Raw genomic sequence first — 21271 nt, forward strand, 5'->3', positions numbered from 1 at the left:
TGGTGGAGCATGTTTATTAGTGTAGCACAGATGCAGGCTTGCGGGTCTCCAGGGATTAGTTCCCTTCAATCCATCTAAAAGTCTCATTCAAAGCAGAAGATCAGCTAATGAGATCTGACTATATTAGCTGCAGTGCTAAGTGTCTGCCCATGCTAACACTGCAAACAAACGGAAATGGGGGATCCCTCTCTCTCTCTCTCTTTCTCTCTGTTTCAACTCTACCCCTCAACGTCATATCATGACTCTATAATCCACTTAAATCTCCTCTCAGTGGCTTTATAACCCTAGTGACTCTAACCGGCCAATTAGCCAGCTGCCACACCCTAAGTGTGTGTGTAAGTGTGTGTCCTCAAACCACCCATAAATTTGACAAAACCACCCATTGGGGACAACAGAGGGCTATATATATATATATATATATATTTGTTATTTTATTTATTTGGTGCAGCTATCATTATGAGGACTCTCCATAGATATAATGATTTTTATACTGTACGAACTATAGATTCTATCCCCTAACCCTCACCATACCCCTAAACCTAATCCTCACTAAAAACTTTCTGCAGTTTTACATTTTCAATAAAACATAGTTCAGTATGTTTTTAAGTGATTTAAATTATGGGGACACTAGAAATGTCCTCATAAACCACATTTATAGCATAATACCCTTGTAATTACCAGATTGTAACCTAAAAAAAAGTCCTCGTAAACCACTTAAACCTGTCCACACACACACACACACACACACACAAACTGTCTGGCCATAACTGGGTGTGCATGTGGAGTGTTTTGTGTGTGTGCTGATGCTGTAGCATCATACTCTTTTGTTTAGCTCAATACTGGAACCCAGGAGCAGCACACAGACAGCATGGAGTGGGGGAGGAGGGGGCACACACACACACACACACACACACATTGGCAGGAGGCCAAGGCATTTTGCATCACCGGCTGTGTGTGAGTGTAATCAGTCTGATTCTGTCTGTTGCTTTTGTATCTGCTGTATTCAGCCCTGTCTAATATACACATGAATACAGAAGCATAGAATCAAAGCATCAATATAAAAAAAAAAAAATGTGTATATATATTTTTGAGTCCATAAAATCACATATAATTTATTCCAATTTAAATCATATGGTTCACTTATAAAAAGGTATTACCATGTTCTTTTTTGTTCTTGGTATTTTGATAAATCTTTGATAAATACTATGGTACTCTATGATTAACCTATTCATACACCATGGTACTTCAAAGAATACCATAGTATAACCATCACGGTAGTGTCTAAAAACACATCTTTTACAATCAGTTTTACATGGTACCACCATAATACTTTTCTTCACCACCATTGTTCCCTTAAATCAGGGCTCTATGCTATCATTTTTGTTTAGGAGCGCTCATGTCGCTAACTGACAAATTTTTAGGTGCACAATCATAGTACAGTTTTTGTGTTTTTACGTGTAACTTCTAAGTTGTCACAATGCAACATACATATGCACAAGCAGGCATTAAGAATCACATAAAAAATCACATAAAGACAGTAATCCATATGACTCCAGTGGTTTAATATCTGTCTTCTGAAGCGATGCAATCATGTTGTGTGAGAAACATAACAATAACAATTATTTTTGTTAATTATGAGTTGTTACCTTCGGTAAATCAGTGTATTATGAAGAATCTATGTTGTTCATGACTGCCAGACTGACTAGCCATCACTCACACCAGAGAGAAACTCAGTCCTCAGGGCAGCAGGATCAACCAGCTGCTAACAACAGACTGTGTTTGACACATACACACACACACACACACACACACGGCCAGGTTTCTTGAATTGTGAATGAAAATGAAATGTGCTTTTCATATCCAATTTCATTTTCTACACTATTGGTTAGGTTTAGGTGTTCGTTTAGATGTCTATTTTGCTTACCTCTCATGTGCGTTTTGGACAGTATCGGTTTGGTTTAGGCGATACCATTTCACTTGCTTTTGCCACCCCTCACTGGACATTTGTATGATTTTTGTACTGTGTTGGGTTGAAATCCCATGTAAAATCTGGCTCTAGTTGAGAACCACTGAAAACATTTAGTGTTTTCCAGAATATATTCGGGGCTACAGCCTCATCAGCCCTAGGTGCTCGGCGGCCCTGTTATCTGCTCTAAATAGTGAACCACTCTGGGCGCACACACTTTGAAACCTGAACATGGCACATCAAACCGGGCGAGTGTGTGTTATTACAGAGGTTCCTCTAGCCATGTGAGTACACAGGCAGTGAGTGAGCCATGTGGCTGAGAGAATAAAAACCTCTTCAGATCACTGAGCGTGACGCTTGTGAATGGATTACACAGCCACGTAACGTCTTTTCTCTAGCAAGGCAAACACCCACTACAACTGGATGTGGCGTAGAAGAGAGGGGATTTATGGTCCCATTTACTGTGTTTGTACCAATCTCTCTCTCTCTTCCTCATTATATCTTCTTGTCTTTTTGTTGTCCCCAGGGGCATGGGCTGCCAGGATGGATCTGTATATCCATTGATGAAGACTGACTGTGTTTTTCAGGCAGATATCCTTACTTCCACTGAGTAAAACCACAGTAAAAACCCCATCTCCTCTCTGAAACCTCACCCAGACCTCCAAAACATCTGCAAACCATCTCAGCACTGGAGAGCCTAAAACCAATGCTTTGATCAACTCAATCTCTTTATGATCATATGCCTAAAATAGGCTTCTTTGATCTTTTTTTGAGGTGAGAACAAAGCTATTACTATTGTTGATATTTAGAGTTTGCGATTTGAACAAACCCCCTACTCTAAGAATGGTTACCGTAAGAATTTGCCACATAATTGACACCATTTGTGCTACAGACATGAAATTGTGTAACTTCTTCATGAAAGGTGTGCTGTTATGCTATGACTTACAATTTTCACCTGGTAGATGATAAAACAAGAAAAATGTCATAGACTTACATTGAAGGAGGGACCTGAGCCATATCTAAGGACAAGAATATCACAAAGACTCAGAAATCACCTTGCAAACACCTAGAACACCCTAAAGCACCAACAACACCCTAGCATTGTGACAGCAACTTTTGCACAGCACACCACTCAAATTTTCTTCAGAAAATATCAAAATTGAGTTCAATCTGGCTGTGTTTCAGGACTCTTGATTCTGTTACTATTTACTCAGCATCATGCTGTTAAGAACCCATATGAAAACACATAAGGAATTTGTTAGTGGAATGTTAGCCTCAGTTTCTATTCCCTTTTAGGTAACACTTTATATTAATCTTTCCTTTGTTTAGAGAGTTTATAAAGGGTTTATAAAGGTGTTAATTAATGACTAATAAGTCTGCAGTTAGAGAAACATGCATTAAAAAGGGCAAATTTCATCCAATACTTGCCAAATAGTGAGCTTACATGTTATAAATGCTTAAGAAATATACTTATTCATTCATATATTAATCAAACAAAAATTCTTGACTTGTCACAATGCAGCAAATATAACAATAACAGTGATATTAAAAAGAAGGATTATGTCATTTTGTATTTATGTTCATTACTGTAATGCCTTGATTCACTTGTGTTGTCACTTTCCTTGTCATGCTGATGTCAAAAGAATGGTATTATATTGTCCTAGACCTAAAGTCCTCTGCAAAAACACTGTTCAGGTGTTTATGCTCATTCACAGCATATATCATGAAACAAAGCCTGATGACCATTAAATCATCCTAAAATGTATGTACATGCATATGTTTCTAATGCTGGCAAGTCCTCACTAAATGCTTCATATGTGTCCAATTTACATTAAGGTACATTTTCATAGGTTACTTATGTTGAATAAATGTTATTAAGCATTTATAACATGCAAGGTAAAATGACTGACTATTTGGCAGGTATTGCATGAAAGTCACCCTTTATATGCATGTTGTTATAACCACGGATCAATGATTTATAATGCATTTGTAAATGAATAATAAGTCATTAATAAACCACTTTACTAAACAAAGGAAATATGAATGTAACGTGTTACCCTTGTTTATTGTGTGGAAAAAAGATGCAATGAAATTGAATGGTGACTTAGGCTCATATTCCTAACATCTCCTTTTGTGTTCCAAGGAAGAAAGTATGTTTTTTTTTTTTTTTTTTTTTTTTTTTAATGATGACAGACTTTTCTTTTTTGTGTGAACCATCCCTTCAAAGTGTGAGTCTTTCTTTCAGTTGTTTGTGGGTTTATTCTGAAAGATAAGATTATTTTTTTATCAGTCTGTCCTTGTAGATATGACCTTCAGAAACACATTCATACTGAAGCAACAGTCAACACAGAGATTTTATACAGCTTACTGTATGACAGTGGCCTCCTTTACAGAACCTCACCTTGAACTTCACTCACATGGATACAAATAAAGCAACACATTTGATGTTTTGTGCTATTCTATGAATACACATGTGTTTGTTGTTTGCATATATGAGAGCAGTGTACCAGCATCTTGACCCATAACCCATTGTGTAAAGCCGCAGGGTGCATGCATCACTCCTCAGCTGGTGGTCAAACAGCCAAAGCAACCGCTAGAACTGGACTACTGAACATTAGCATTTCAACCAGCCATTTCCTCTCGACAACACTCCAAATTCAGCAAATGACACAAATGTTTGCTTCTAAAGTGACCCAGTGTCCACTTGTAGAGCTCAAGGTCTCCAGCATCACCAAACAGAATGGCAAATATAATGGCAGTTTTCAAATAGGGCTGGATAATGATAAAGATTTCCTGATTCAATTCTGAATCGCAAGCTCTCGATTCGATTTTGATTAATACAGGTACATTTTATTTCAAATGTCCATTTTGCTTACATATGATGGAAATGTTCTCTCAGTTAACGTTGTAACATTTTATGCAGGGGACCTTCTAACTAGCTACATTACAAAAATATTATTTAAAAAAATAAATATATATATATATATATATATATATATATATATATATATATGTTTGTTTGTTTGTTTGTTTTTTTGTCTATATTCACAAGACATTTTATGTGTTAACATGCTTTTAGTGTGATGAAATTACTCACAGGGTTACAGAGTTGCATCGTCATGACAACAAAGTTGTAATATTGGTAATAACTTTAGGCTAATAAGGTTAGTAAGTAAGTTTATCACACTAAAATCATGTTAACACACAAACTGTTTATGTCTTGTGGCTATACTTTTGAAACAGTGAGTATTTTAATGTTTATGTTTTTGACATTTTAAGTGTCTTACAGTAACCCTTTTGCATTTTATTTATTTTTTTAATTTATATATATATATATCCAAATTATTTTCTGTGGTTATCAACATTATGCCACAAATGCTGTCAATTGAGCTTAATTTAGTCTTTTAAAACTATTTTCTACACAAGTAACCATATTTCCAAAAAATAAAAATAAAAATAAAAATGTCTGTTTGGAAGCTGAGAGATGCTGAATGTGAGATTTTAAAGCTGTTGTTTGGTGCTGTTGAGGCGTGATGGCTTGGGTTGGGTTTTCATACCAGGACTGAAGCTCAGTGTAGCTGTCAGTCAAAGTGGCTAATAGTACTAATGCTCAGCATTCCCCAAACATAAACATGCACTTTAAGCATTTAACCACTTAACACACTGATTAACCTCATTAGTTTCAGCTCATTCAAATATATCAAGCAGACAGCATCAAGACACCAACTCCCAAGCTCTCATTCTATTCATAATCTTGACTTTATACAAAATGCGTGTCTCTATTTTCAGTTCAGTTCAATTGTAATTTAGTGTGGTTTATTGGCATGGCAAAAACTGCTCATTTTTTATGTCCAAAGTCGTGCAGAATAATTAAATTAAGTAAAATAACTATAGTGCAAATGGAGTAGTCAAGCAGTAGCTACAAAACAATAGTGTAAAATGAAATCAAATGACAATGAAGAAAAAATGAGAAAATAACAATCAGGAAATTTAACAAAGGAATCTAAGTCACAAAGGTGACATAAACAAGAGTTATTAAATGAGGGAAAACATGACTAAATGTGACTTAGAAAGAACGAATATAGGTGTAGCATGAACACAGTCTCTCCATCTCTCCTGTCATCCTACCTGTTTTGAAGAACGAATCCGTATCTGAATCATTGGGTCCGTCCTCAGCCGCCTCAGCAGAATTCATCTTTCCTCTTAGATCTCACAGCTGAAATATAACGGGAAATATATCCAGATTCAGCGCTCCATCATCTCCATATCCCTGTGTTTTCACGGCACAGCCCTCGATCAGCGCCGCATTCGCTTCTATTGTCTCCAGATGCGCTTCTCCTCCTCAGATGGCTCTTCCAGTAGAGATGTGTGATTCTTCTCAGTGAACCGGTTCGCAAATCGAACTGAACTGAACGGAACCGAACTGGACTGATCAGGTCAGAGTGGTTCGCAATTTGGCGATACACTGAATCTCTCTCTCTCTCTCTCTCTCTCTCTCTCTCTCTCTATCGGTGATGTCTGTTTCGAAATGAGCCGAGAGCCTGTGAATATAGGCCTAAATCATCGAAACAAACAGATCGAAAGAACCGATTCGCGAGAAGGAGTCGGACCTGCGCAAGGAGTCGGACACAAAGCGACGAACAGCCCGTGTGTGTGTGTGTGTGTGTGTGTGTGTGTGTGTGTGTGTGTGTGTGTCAGATGGGCTGGAGCGCGAGCTTGACAGTGAAAGCTGATGATGTCATGAATTCTGTATCATTTCAGAGGGTAGCTGCTTCCCTCTTTTCCTCTATAATTATTTTCTTTAAAAAGATAACGAGTTGTCCCACAAACACAAGCACACTCATTTAGAGTGTATTTTCTTCTTACAATAAAGCACAAGGAAATTCACGTGCATGTGTTTTTTTCCCTCAGGCTATCCATCTCATGAACAGTTACATTGACCCATTGAGCAATAACTATGTGCAATACACAGTTTAGTCTTTTTTATATTTATCCAATACATCCAACCTCTTTTGCCATTTCATTCCTCTGAAAAAAAAAAAAAAAAAAAAAAATGTGCACTGTACATAACAGATTTGTATTTGCACTGTACATAACAGATTGTATTAGATTTGCACTACGTATGTGTATGTGTGTATGTATGTATGTATGTGTGTGTCTGTGCGTGTATGTACGTATGTGTATAACTATTTTTATTTTTTTATTATTATCTATGTCTTGCTGCTGTTTTTGTATTGTTGTACTCTAGAAGCTCCTGTCACCAAGACAAATTCCTTGTATGTGTAAGCATACTTGGCAATAAAGCTCATTCTGATTCTGATTCTGATTCTGATGTGGGACTTTGGGCTATTGGAGAATCCTAATGCTTATATATATATATATATATATAAGCATTAGGATTCTGTATTGTGTGTTGAATTTAATTTTTTTATTGTTTTACATTGTTTTCTTTATATATTTATATTCATTATATTAGTATTAGGCTATACTTTGAGGAATGTTTACTGCATTGTTGTGGAGGAAGCCTCCAAAATCGTCACTCGTCATTTTTAAACGATAATGTGACAATCTGGAGGATGTGCAACGTTTGATTTTAAATGAATTATTCAGCCGTAATAGGTCGAGAGTTGACTTGGTTGCGATTTTCTATTGATAATGTATTACATATTTAGCTATTAAAGTCGTTTCATTTTAAAATACAGCCTATTCAAGCCTAATGCAAAACACACTGAGTTTAATACGGGTTCTGCTGCTTGAAAATTAAATTGAAAAAAATGAGAATTTACTGCCCTCTGGCGACAGTTACTGAATTTCACAGTTTCAATTATGCTCATTCTTCTGACCGAAAAAAGCAGCTTTTCAAAGACACTGGTTTGTAAGAATAATTCAAATGAGTAGAAAACTATCTACTTGATTATTTCCATAAGCTACTATTTTAAAGCATCCAGCCTTTTGGTAACATTTGACATTAATGTTCCCTTTGTTAGGGATTTATAAAGGGGTTCATTAATGACTGATGCATCATTTACAAATGCATTACTTATCATTAATATGCAGTTATAAGAACGTGAATATAAAAGGGTGCCTCTCATGCAGTACCTTCCAAATAGTGAGAATTTTAAGTAATATGTTATATATGCGTAATAAATCGAATGTATACTTATATTAATAAAAAAAAATAATAAAAATAAATAAATAAAAAACATAAAATGACCTAATTCATGATTCATGTCACAATGCAGCAAAGAGAATAAAAAGAGAGATGATGTCATTTTGCTACAGTCCACTTTGTGTTCAAATTAATTACTGTAATGTCTTGACTTGTGTTGTCACCGTCCTTGTCCCGTTGATGTCAAAAAAATGATTTTAACTAGTCCTAGTTACCTAAAGTCCATTCTTTGTAAAGGCATGAATAAAAGACCATCAGGGTTCAGGCCCCTTAATTTTTAGTATTTACATTTTTCCTCCTGGTCAGCTCTTGAGATCACTTGGTCTTAACTATCATTTTTATGCAAACAGCACACAGATCTACATTCACTCTAAACCTAGCCATAGTGTGGCAGTCTCAAATATTTCAAATAGTATTTCTGAGATTAAAAACATGGATGACTCACAATTCTTACCAGCAATAAGACTGAAGCTATGCTTCTTGGCTCTCCTCACCAGCTTCATAAAGCTGGCTCTTCAACTATGTCTGTCGATGACACTGTTTTGAAGTTTCAGAGAAAAGTCTTGGAGTTATATTTGATGCAAGTTTGACATTTGATCCACATGCGCAGAATACTGTTAATAAGTCCTTTTTTATCTCAGAAATATTGCAAGATTACGCTTTATGCTATCTTTCTTTGTAGCTGAAAAACTGATCAACACTTTTGTTTTTTCATGCATTGACTATTGCAATGCACTCCTTGCTGGGATCTCTAAATTTACACTAAACAAATTGCAATACTCCTATCTTGGAATCCTTGCACTAGCTCCCTGTCATGTTTCGTGTTGATTTTAAAATCCTCATACTCACTTATCTCTTGGTTGTCCCTGATACTCGTCCACGTTCTATGGGTGACAGGGCTTTCTCTTCTTATGCTCCTAAATTGTGGAACTCACTTCCAGCTGATATAAGAGAAGCACAGACTTTAGGCATTTTTAAATCTTTTCTTAAAACATATTTCTTCAGGATAGCTTTTACTTGACTCTTTTTTATTTTTGTATTCTGATTTATTTTTATCAGTGTTTTGATATGCATGTTTATACCCTATATTTGTTTTTATGCTTTGTATTATTATATGCTTGTGTTTTTATTGTGTAAAGCACCTTGAGAAGCTACTTTTAAAGGCACTATATAAAAATAAAGTTTATTAATATTATTAAAAATTAAGTAATTAATAATAGAAAATAGACATAGAAACAATACCTTGTGTCAGTACATTTTCTTAATCTCTGTAGTTACTGGATTCATTACAATTCCTGTAGTTTTGTAAGGGAATGAACATGCAGTGTCATTACTCACTGCCAGATGGCCAAGTTGAACAAGTAAAATGAGTACAAATCACTTGCACTAATGTCACATTTCAAGAGACACTTCAACCAAAACACTTTCAAGATTTCTCTTGCAAATCATGATTGCTTGTTTTTCAATAACAGTTTGAAAACCATATCCTAAATTCCTAGAATAATTATATATAGTTCTTATATATTACAATTTAAATATACTTCAAGAACCCAATGTGATTACTCAGCAAACATCTCAGCTTGACATTTTGGTTCCAATTCGCCATGTTAATCTTCCTGTTACCATGGACATTTTTGGCAATGTATTGCTGATGGTGTGTGTGTACGCACAAGTAGTTATATGCCTGGAGGTCTGTTGTTAGCTGCCTCTCAGCTGGCACAATTCCAGCTTCCTTCTGCTACACTACAGGCCCCTGTAACTCAAACATTCAGCATATGGTTTAGCTATATAACTGCCAAAATTGCACAACCATTTGAAGGACTAAACTATAAATTAACTGTGTGTTTTATTTGCAGTGGAACAGAAGTTGAGCCGGTAAGTGCAAGTTTAGAAGACCAAGGTGACATCTCTAATTAAAAGCTTCAAAGTTCATAATGCAATGTTCATAGAAATAAGTGAAATCATCTGGTACACTTTTAAAAAAAATATGGTTCTTCAAAGGTTCTTTGCTGACCTTAATAGGTCTATTTAGAACCATATCTTCCTGAAGAACCCTTTTGTGCTGAAATGGTTCTTTGCGTTGCAGATTAGGGGTTCTTTGTTCCCATTCTTTGAGTTTTTGAATATAACTATCAATAATTTTTTTCAAAGCCACCACATCATTGGTTCACTCGCAGCACTGGAGTCCTGGCAGCTCAACCGACAGCTACACAGACTGTCACCATGGGTAAAACTTGATATATATTTTTTTAAATATGTCACTGAAACATTTTAACCATTAGTAGTTTTAGCAAGAATGTTTTCAGGGACAAAAAATTCCCATTAGCTCAGTTAAATGTGAGTGAGCATTTGCTTATTTTCTTTCGCTTCACTCTTGGTTTTTGAAAGTGAAACCGTGGCGAATTTAAAGTTTACAGTTTATCATAAACGTATTGTTTGGCAGCAAAAAAATTTTAAGAGGTTGAACAAATTTGAAGTTATGATTTATACCACTTTTGTTACCGCTATGGCTGTAACTGTTTGTGTTGGGGAGATTGCACTTTCTCAGCTCATTCACATCATAAAAATCCTAGAAGAATATACAGTAAACTGTGTGGCAGAACTTTCCACAAGCTTTTAATATTTTAAGCATTAACACGACTAACTGTGCAAAATGCGCAAAATTATTTTTCTGTCACGGTATGCTTAGCAGGATGAAGGACCCAAGAGCAGGAATGAGTGAAAAATAAAATAACTTTTATTTAACTTGCTAACAAAATGAATCGACAAACACAAGAGGAAAGAGGGCACAATATATACAGGAACATTCATGAGGGACAGGTGCAGACAATCAACAAGGACTAAACGAGGAGGTGTGGCAGAAGGAAACAAGCAGGCAGGGAAAGCGGAGCGCTTGGCATACAGAAAATGCAACAGAGCCATGCGCTCAAACACAAGACAGACACAAAAACATTCACAGATAACAGAAAGGAGAGGGCTGTCAGACCGAGGTCATGACAGAACCCCCCTCAAATGGACGCATCCTGGTGTCCAAACCAGACAGACCAGACTGAGGAACACATGACAGACCTGGGAGGGTCGGTGGGGGAGACCAGGAGGATGATCTGGGCCAATCTGTAGGTGGACCGGGAGACCAGGGCTGAGCCGGAGAAGGACGCAGAGGTCTGGATGGACCAGGGCCGAAGCAGAGGGGAACCCAGAGACCAAGCCAAGTCCGAGCTGCTGAGCAGCTGGTGAAGTCAATAGCGGCCACAGAGGACTGGACGGACTGTTCAGTATTTGTTGGGGACAGGATTGGGTCAGACTGGTCGATGACCACTGGGGACAGGACTGGACCGATTGAGGACTGCAGAGAGCTGGTCAGGCTGTGCAGGGACCTCACAGGGCTGAACAGACTGGTCGGTGATCGTTAAGGACAGGACTGAGTAAGTGGCACCCGCTGGGGACTGAACAGACTGAGCAACAAACTGGTGACTGGTGACTGGTGTCTGATGGGTGCTAGTTACTGGGCTGAGCAACAGACTGGTGGCTGGTGTCTGACAGGTGCTGGCTACTGGGTTGAGCAACAAAATGGTAGCTGGTGTCTGATGAGTGCTGGCCACTGTACTGAGCAACAGACTGGTTGCTTTTGTCTGACAGATGCTGGCCACTGGACTGAGTAAAGGGTTGGTCAATGGCCGCTATGGCCTGGACAGGATAGTTGATTGTCACAGGGGACTGAACAGGCTCGTCAAAGGTCACCGGGAGCTGGACATTATCGTCGATTGTCACAGGGGATGGACAGTCTTGTCGACAGCCTCAGGGAACTAGACGGACTCATCAACAGCCATGGGGAACTGGAAAAACTCAATGACTACAGGGAACAGGACAGGCTCGTCGATGGCCACAAGGAACAGGACAGACTCGATGACCACGGGGAACAGGACAGACTCGATGACCACCGGGAACTGGACAGGCTTTGTGGTGACTGCCGTGGTTGGGAGCGCTGACAGTGACTGGGAAAGGGCCTCTGTGGCTGAGGGAGCTGGCAGTGGCAGGGGAATGGTCAACGAGCCAGCACCTGAAGCCTCGTTTGTCCCAGAGCCAGCATCCTCAGCCATGGAGGCCATTCCAACAGCAGTGCTCCCAGCCGTCCAGAAGAGGAGGACAGGTTGCTGCCAGTGCTCATGACCACGGAGGTCATTCCCCAGTCGCTACCAGTGCTCATGGCCACGGAGGTCGTTCCCCTGCCGGCGCTCACGGCCACGAAGGCTGGTCCCCTGTCACAGCCTGTGCTCACGGCCACAGAGGCCATTCTCCTCAACCTCCACGGAGGTCGTTCCAACAGCAGTGCTCCCAGCCATCCAGAAGAGGAGGAGGAGAAGGGCTCCTGCTTCCCAGATGCTGCCATCACTCATGGCCACAGAGGCCGTTTCCCTGTCACTGCCAGTGCTCACGGCCACGGAGGTCATTCCCCTGCCGCTGCCAGTGCTCACAGCCACGGAGTTTGTTCCACTGCCGGCACTCATTGCCACAGAGGCCATTCCCCAGTTGCTGCCAGCATTCCCGGCCACGGAGGCTGTTGATGAGCCTGTCCAGTTCCCTGAGACAGTGTATGATCCTGTCCAGTCCCCAACAGCCATTGACCAGTCTGCTGCTCAGCTGCTTCATGCTATTCTCCGTGGCATCCATGCACAACTCACCACGTTCCCCACCGAGAGCAAACCACATTATAGCGACCATGAGGAGGTTACCCCATGTGACTCTAACCTCCCTAGCAACCAGGCCAATTTGGTTGGTTAGGGGATGTGGCTGGAGTCACTTAGCACACCCTGGATTCAAACTCATGACTCCAGTGGTGGTAGTCAACGTCTTTACTCGCTGAGCTACCCAGGTCCCCGTCCCATGAACGTTTTTTGTTATAGTGTTAAGGTGCTTCTGGAGCTGCTCCTTAGATGGGGGCTTTGTAAGGAATACCCGAGCGACCACCAGGGGTCACTATGTATATTTCATGTTCAATTTGTTTCTTTCATTTGTTTATGGGTTTTGTAGTTCTTTTTCATGATCTTTGCTCATTGGTCCTTGTGTTCATTAGTGTCAGGTGTCCCTCAGTCTCTGCATATTTAATCCCTGTGTTTTCCTCTGTTCATTGTAGGTTCTTGTTCTATTTATTTCAGACAGTAATATAGCTGTGTTCAAGGTTTGCGTTTTCTCCAGTGTTTTGCAATATTCTCCAGTGTGTTGTGAGTCTTTGAGTTTTTTCATTGAGGAACTGCATTTGGATCCAGACGTCTTCAGCCTGCTATTGTTACAGAATGAAACTACACCAGTTATCAGACAACAGACAAATTTGTCACTGCTTGATAAAGGCAACACAGCGTATGGGTACGTTTTTGCAAAATGTTGAGCAAGTCCATATTTAGCACTTTAAATTTTAAACTTTACAAAGTAAAACTTTCTGTAACTGTTGGTTTCCTAGCCACAATATTGTCTTTTTTATTTTATAGATATCTACAAGAACATGCAAGTGAACAACTCAAGAGGTGAACTGTCATTTTGTAATTTTCTTTAAAATACTGACACAATGTTCTGAAAAAGGTGGTAATTAAAAAAAATTTTTTGTTGTGATTTCAGTATTCATTATCTGCTCTGATAACAGCATATGCCTGCCTAAAAGCTATCAGATTATGTGAGTTTTGAGTGATTTTATCTCTCTTTTTTCATATCGTTTTTTGACATTAATTTATACACTATGATTATTTAATACAGTGTAATTTCTTTGTGTCATAGGTTTACAGTTAAAACACAGCTACACTATGTCTTCCAGCTGTGTTTGGTGAGAATACTTCTCTCCACTTCTCCACTAAGCACGTGAGTGATAAAGACTGAATTTGTGAATTTGTGTTTGGGTTTATGCATAAACCCAAATAAATAAATAAATAAAATAAAAACCTGTCACACTACATTTCACTTTTTCTTTTTCACATTGTGAAGGGCTCACATATATTGTACACATATACTAAAACGCTGACTTTGAACCTAATTGTGTATTTCTATTCAGACAGACGCTGTTGGATCCCATAACCTCATTACCTGCAGAGAAAGGCTGCAACTCAAATACACCAAAATACATAGTGATGGATGGTGAAGACATCATAGAATATTGTGCAGATATTTTAGTGAAGCCTTCAGTTTAGCTTTCATTACATCTCTTTTGTGTTTTCATGGGGCGTTGTTCTTTCTTGAAGGATTGGTTGTCAGTATGAAAGAAAAATACTCTCTATATAAAAGATAAAAGAATGTACAAGTTTCTATCCAGGCTTTAATGTGTGGAGCAAAATAGGTGTCTTCTATTTCATTTGAATATGCATTTATTGACTCTTTCACGTTATGTATTTGTTGATGTCTTTATTAATGTGAGTGATTTATGCATTTTGAATGATTTAATGACAATAATTTATTAATGTGTTCTACTAATGATTGCTCTAAAAGCATTGTTATTCTTTCTAAAAATTTCATTTAAATAGAAAATAAAACTTCTTAACTGACACACATGCCTTGCTTTTATTTATTTGTTTGTTTGGTTATATTAATGCAAAATCATAATTTAGGCTATAATATTTTATATGAGCTTATACATAGAGGGGTATAAAAAAAAACCTTCCTTGCATCAAAAAGGTTCTTTATAACACTGTTGAGGCTCTAAATAGTACTTTCAAATGAAGGTTCTTTATGGAACCTCTAAAAAAGTGTTCTATTTAGCACCAAAAAGGGTTCTGCTGTTGTTACAAGCCGAAGAACCCTTATTTGGTACTATTTAGAACCACTGTTTCTTAAGAGTGTAGTTTTACTGTAAATAAAAGGACATTTTTGAGAAAGATGGACTTCAGAGAAAGGTTGAATAAACATAAAATGTAAAAATGACTTTAATTTGGTCTGTTCCTCACACAAAGTGATATGGTTTCAGAAGTGTTGGAATATTGTGCAGGAGTCATATGGAGCTGGACAATCACAAATGAACTGTTGTTGCATCCAAAGTCTGTGTACAGAGTCTTTAGAAATTATCCCTGTGTGTCGAACAGCAAATGTTTGGAACTATATGAGTGTGAGTAAATAATGACAGAAACAATTACTTTAAGCTTTGATTGGTCCGTTTTCTCTGTAAAACTCTAGTATGGGAATGTGGAAATGAGTACTGACCTGTATCTGTCCACTGTGAGAGATGAGCTGTGCCGAACAGAAGCAGTGACATTTTTATGGTTAGCTCTTGAGGAATGGACTGTACCAAATAGCTCCCAAGGTGAGTTTAGTATTGCAAGTTTAGTGTTGTTGGGTAATAATATGGTCAGAGCAGTGAGCATGGAGAAGTGTTTAATGAGAAACATCTGTTCTCTTTCATTCTCCCTTTAAATAGTCTCTCATGATCATGTCCGTCACTCCAGTCTTAGATTACTGAGTGTGTTTATGAATGTTTATGCTACAAGGATATTGTATATAGGAATTTATGTATTTATTTATTTAAGTACATAATAAAGGCTATAGCTAGTTAGTTAATGAACTGTTTTTTAAATATTGTTTTTTATATTTTTTCTTACAATACCTTGGGTCCAAATGGTGTGCCTTGGGTGTCACGATTTTAAGGAATACAATGTGTAATTTCCTTATACATTCAAGAATAAGGAAATACTTTTTTAATGGGGGGAAATCATGTGGCGACAGAGTTTAATGCAAAATATGGAACACAGTTAAATGTTACTAAAGAGTTATAAAAGGTAATTATAAAAGCTTTTAAAAATTATATTTATGGTAATTAAATTAGCTAATAATAATAAAAAGTTCTTTAAGCCTTTATGTTCTGGTCAAAACTGATCGATGAACTTTTTTTTTTTTTTTTTTTTTTTTGGGAAACTGTAGTTTATTTCATCCATTTGGAATAAAATTCCATGCCTTTGTTCACACAGAGCATTTCAACCTGTGGTCTTCCCTGTTTAAATTGTCGTGAGATAGTAAGTAAAGGACTGAACTACAAAATACAGAAATATTTCAGTAAGTAATAAGGAAAAATGTGATAAAAAGACACTCCTGTTCATTATATTTATGTGTGTCAGTGGGAATTTCATACACTAAACTCACTGCAGTTTGGCCTTGGAGTGAAACAGTTTTTTTTTAAATTATTTTACCAATTCTGAATATAATTGTTGTGATAACAAATTTGCAAATGATGAGAATGAAAAAGTTCTTATTTGTCAGCAAATTTAAAAAGCTTTATTTAAGAATTGGTAGGATCACTGGCAGGGATAGGGGAACAGTCTCAGTGGCTATGAGCGCTGGCAGTGACAGGGGACCGACCTCCGTGTTCACTGGCACTGGCAGGGACAGGGGAACAGTCTCAGTGGCTGTGAGTGCTAGCAGTGACAGGGGACCAGCCTCCATAGCCAGGATCAGTGGCAGTGACTGGGGAATGGCCTCCGTAGCCGGGAGTGCTGGCAGCAACAAGGGAACGGCCTCTGTGGCTGGGCATGTTAGCAGTGACTGGGGAATGGCCTCCTTGGTCGGGAATGCTGGTAGCAACTGGGGAATGGCCTCCGTGGCTGGGAATTCTGGCAGCAACAAGGGAACGGCCTCCTTTGCCGGGCACGCTGGCAGCGACTGGGGAACGGCCTCCATGGCCGGGCATGCTGGCAGTGACTGGGGGATGGCCTTCTTGGCTGGGAACACTGGCAGCGACTGGGGAATGGCCTCCTTGGCTGGGTACGCTGGCAGTGACTGGGGAACGGCCTATGTGGTTGGGGGCACTGGCAGGGACAGGGGAACAGTATCAGTGGCTGTGAATGCTGGCAGTGACAGGGGACTGGCCTCCATGGCCCAGAGTGATGGCAGTGACTGGGGAACGGCCTCCATGGCTGGGAGTGCTGGCAGCGACAAGGGAATGGCCTCTGTGGCTGGGGCGCTAGCAACGACTGGGGAACAACCTCCTTGATCAGGAATGCTGGCAGCAACTGGAGAATGGCCTCCTTGGAAGGGAATGCTGGCAGCAACTGGGGAATGGCCTATATGGCCGGGCGCACTGGCAGCGACTGGGGAACGGCCTCCATGGCCGGGTGTGCTGGCAGCAACTGTCGAATGGCCTTCTTGGCCGGGAACACTGGCAGCGACTGGGGGACAGCCCCCATGACCGGGTGTGCTGGCAGCAACTGGCATGGCCTCCTTGGCCAGGAATGCTGGCAGCGACTGGGTAATGGCCTCCTTGGCCGGGCATGCTGGCAGTGACTGGGAAACGGCCTCCATGGCCGGGAATGCTGGCAGCGACAAGGGAATGGCCTCCGTGGCCGGGCGTGCTGGCAGCGACTGGGGAACGGTCCCCTTAGCCAGGAACACCTGGGGACCAGGAGCCCTTCTCCTCCTCCGGGCGGCCGGGAGCACCACTGTGGGAGCGGCCGTCATGTCCAAGACATTGGAACTGGGACGGCTAATGCTTCAGATTTGGGTTCTGGGACGGACAAGGCTTCAAGCGCTGGCACTGGGACGAACAAGGCTTCAAACGCTGGCACTGGGACGGACAAGGCTTCAAACGCTGGCACTGGGATGGACGAGGCTTCAGGCGCTGGCACTGGGACGGACGAGGCATCAAGAACTGGCTCGTTGGCTGTGGCAGGTGTGGGCACTGGCTTATTGGCCGTGGCAGGCATGTGCTGCAGCAGGGAAACGGCCTCACTGACCGTGGGTTCAGACAGCAGCAGGGGAACGGCCCTCATGGCCGTGGACATAGGCAGTGTCAGGGATATGCCTTAACTGACCGTGGGCGCAGCCAGCAGTGGGGGAAAGGCCCATGTGGCCGTGGATATTGGCAGTGGCAGGGAAATTGCCTCCATGGCAGCAGAAATGGACAACGGCAGAGAAATGAGCATCTGGCTCCTCCTCCTTCTCCTTCCCCGGGCGGTGATTGGTTCACCACACTGCAGCGCGACTGGGTCGAACACTCGACAGAGCTCCGCGCTGGAATCCAGGAACGAGGCGCAATACGGGCATTCGTTGTCCCACATGGCGATTCCCCAATCTGCAGCCTCTCCGGTGAGGAGCAGAATGGTGTTAGTCACCTTCAGCTTCTCATTCAGGAAAGCAGAGGGCTGTGAAGTGAAGAACAGAGCACACAGGGATAAAAGACTTAAGAAATTTTTTTTACATTCTTAAAATCGATTCTAAAAAGAAACTATGAAATACCACGGGCACAGAAGGATTGGGCGGATGTTAAGTGCGTATGAAACCAGCAAAAAACGAATTGTAAAGCAGCCTCTTTTTAATGCAGCACTTTATACTCTGTGAGAGTGAAGATAAAAAGAAACTCGCTGCTAAAATGATATTCTTGTCCATTGTGAATATTTAGTGTAGCTGTGTACGAAGCACCTCCCACACATAGGTAACTGCCAAACCAAGCAACTTCCTATTGGTCAACGAGGCAAATTCGCCTGTCAGAATTCACCAAACTTAAACTCCACATGAAATCTGTGAGGGGAAATTCTACGCCACCAAAAATCCATCGCGCAAAATTCACGATCGCATGGATTCCCACTGAGATATTTCGACTGTGGAATTTCATGTGAAGGTAAATGTGACTGCACTTTAATACCAAATACTAATAAATTTTGAAATTCATGTAAATTCCTCCACATCTTACTCAAATTTTTTTGTGGCTAATATAATTTTAATCAAATGTATTAGTAATATACTGTATGAATAAAATTATAAAAGAGGGCAAAATAGAACCATTTTCACTACTGGAAATTAGTGTTGGGTTTGAGTCCACCTTAGTTGAGTCCGAGTCAAGTCCAAGTCTTTAAACAATCGAGTCTAAGTCCAAAAAGGGCTGAGTCGGACTCAAGACCAAGTCCATAACAGGCCGAGTCCGAATGAATCTGTTCAAGAATCTGAATTAAAACTGTATCTGCAAACTCAACATCAATGTTTTAAGCTTATGTAAAACTTCACAACTAAGAAAAATTGTTTGTCAATATAAATGTAACAAAAACACCTCTGTTGCCTTTCATATACATATTTTATGAATAGTATCCTGCTGAAAAAACTTTAAAGTGGTTTCAGAATGAAAGCATATGCTTTAGGTGTATAAAGACAAAACTGTCCTTCAACACAATTCTTTTTGAGTTCTGTTGACATTTTCAATTATTTGTTGCTTTTCCCCTCCACTCAAACATAGACTAAAGAAAGTGAAAGCTGCATTAGTCAATACAACCAAGTTTATTATGTTTCAAATTTAATTTAGTTTTTATTTCTACTTCATTTTCAATTTGTCAATTCAATTTAATTTAGTTTAATTTAAAATGATCCCTATCTAAAGAAATAATAGTCTATACTGAGATTTCTTTCTGAATCTTTTTTTCTCTATCTGCTGACTGATTTGGGAAAATACAGTACATACAAATGAGTCAACACAGTAGTAATTAGCACTCGCTGAGAAGTTACGTCTCATGATTTGACTGGAAATGCTACATCCAAAAACACCGGAAAAGCCCACTGATAATATTAGGGCCATGTCATCACGGACACGATTTTCTAGTTAATTTGTGGGAAACCGCACAATGCAGGGCAGTTCTGCATGCTGCTCATGTACCTAAATCCCAGATGCGCCCATGTGCATCTCGCAGCAGCTGCCGCAGAAGATAAAAAATACAAAATAAAATTGATATTTGCTTGAGCGGCAGCCGCTTTGGTCTGGATCGTTGGTGTTATTGTCTTGCTGGAAAGTCCAGTGATCACTAGCTTCAAATTACACTCTGAAGGCATCACATTTTTCACATCAATCATTATGAAATCTTTAAATACCAACCAAAGAAAACTTCATTGAGCTCTTCTTTAACCGCAAAAACATGGAGAATAATAATTCTGAGTCATAAATTTAACAGAATTGTCCTTTAACAGAGATATAGGCTAAAAAAGACAAGCATAAGTTACCCAGTGGTTTACAATAAAAATAAAATAAAATAAACATCATAATATCCTAATATGTTATTGTGCATGGTTGAATGTTGTGAATGGTGGGCAAAAGCTGTAAAAGAATGTATTTTAAGCAACTCGTCAATGCTTTGAAAATAGTCAATCAATAATAAATAGGTGCTGTTTATCTGTTTAGAGTTGCTGTCTGCTTTAGCAGTTACACAGTTAATTCATCAAGCTATTATGGACCAATTCAAGCTGACAACACTGAGTGGACCACAAGAGACTACAGAAGCCTACATGTGTAGCTACATTTATATTTAAGCAAACACAGTGAAACAACTCTGGCTATGTCTATGACTTCAGGGGCTAATACAGCTGACAGAGATGCATCACAAATGTCATGGACTCGGCTGGACTCGGAAAACAATCCCGAGTCCCAAAGGCTCGAGTCCGAGTCAAGTCCGAGTAAAAATGCATCAGGGTCCGTGACAAGTCCAAGTCCATTCAAACTGGACTTGTGACTTAGACTCAAGTCAGAGTCCAAACTCGAGTACTCCAGCTCTCCTGGAAAATGTTTTAGTTTTGCAAGTTGCAACATTTCTAAAAGATTAAAAAGTTTAACCAGTATTTGCTAAAAACAGAACATGTGCACTCCGAAGTCCAGATTTCTGTTAATTGGCAAAGCGAGAACAGTTATCGGCCAATAGCGATCATACTGAAGTGGCCAAATATCAAATCAGGCTAGCCAATATAACAGTTTATCAGAGTATCATGCTTGTTGCCTTTGACCTCCTTGCCCTTGCCTTTGGACTCTCTCTTCCTTTCAGCGGAGGAGGAGTCTTTGGCTGGTGAGAGGGTGGGGCGTTGTGTATCCCTCTGCACTGATTAGATGGCATTTGATTTGTTAATAGTAAAATGCTACTCATGCTAGGTTATTTTTTATGTTAGATAATTATGTAACATATCTAAAAGTTCTCACAACAAAAAAATATGGGATTTTTCCCATACTAAAAAAGTAATGGAACACCTAAGTGTATCATATTCATGGAAAGTGCCATGTGCGTGTGTATGTTTGTGTAAAATGTTGGGGTCACTCCAAACTGTTAATGCATGCACTCAGGCTGACAAATCTATACAAACCCTAAAAGAACTTCAATGAACTCCGATGAATACTGAATTTACAATGATAGAAAAAAGAGTAAAAG

General features: G+C 39.7%; 1 protein-coding gene across 2 annotated transcripts in view; it reads right to left on the minus strand.

Annotated features, from left to right (window-relative positions):
• Window positions 1–6467, minus strand: part of LOC127446817 (kalirin-like) — a 352102-nt gene extending 345635 nt beyond the window's left edge. For both annotated transcript variants that reach the window (XM_051708059.1, XM_051708058.1), the window contains exon 1: window positions 6095–6467. In XM_051708059.1, the coding sequence (XP_051564019.1) occupies window positions 6095–6161 (67 nt within the window). In that variant the 5' untranslated portion in view covers window positions 6162–6467. The remainder of the gene's footprint in view (window positions 1–6094) is intronic.
• Window positions 6468–21271: the final 14804 nt, after the last annotated feature.

The sequence above is a fragment of the Myxocyprinus asiaticus genome, chromosome 10 (assembly GCF_019703515.2).
Source record: "Myxocyprinus asiaticus isolate MX2 ecotype Aquarium Trade chromosome 10, UBuf_Myxa_2, whole genome shotgun sequence".
Lineage (NCBI taxonomy): Eukaryota > Metazoa > Chordata > Actinopteri > Cypriniformes > Catostomidae > Myxocyprinus > Myxocyprinus asiaticus.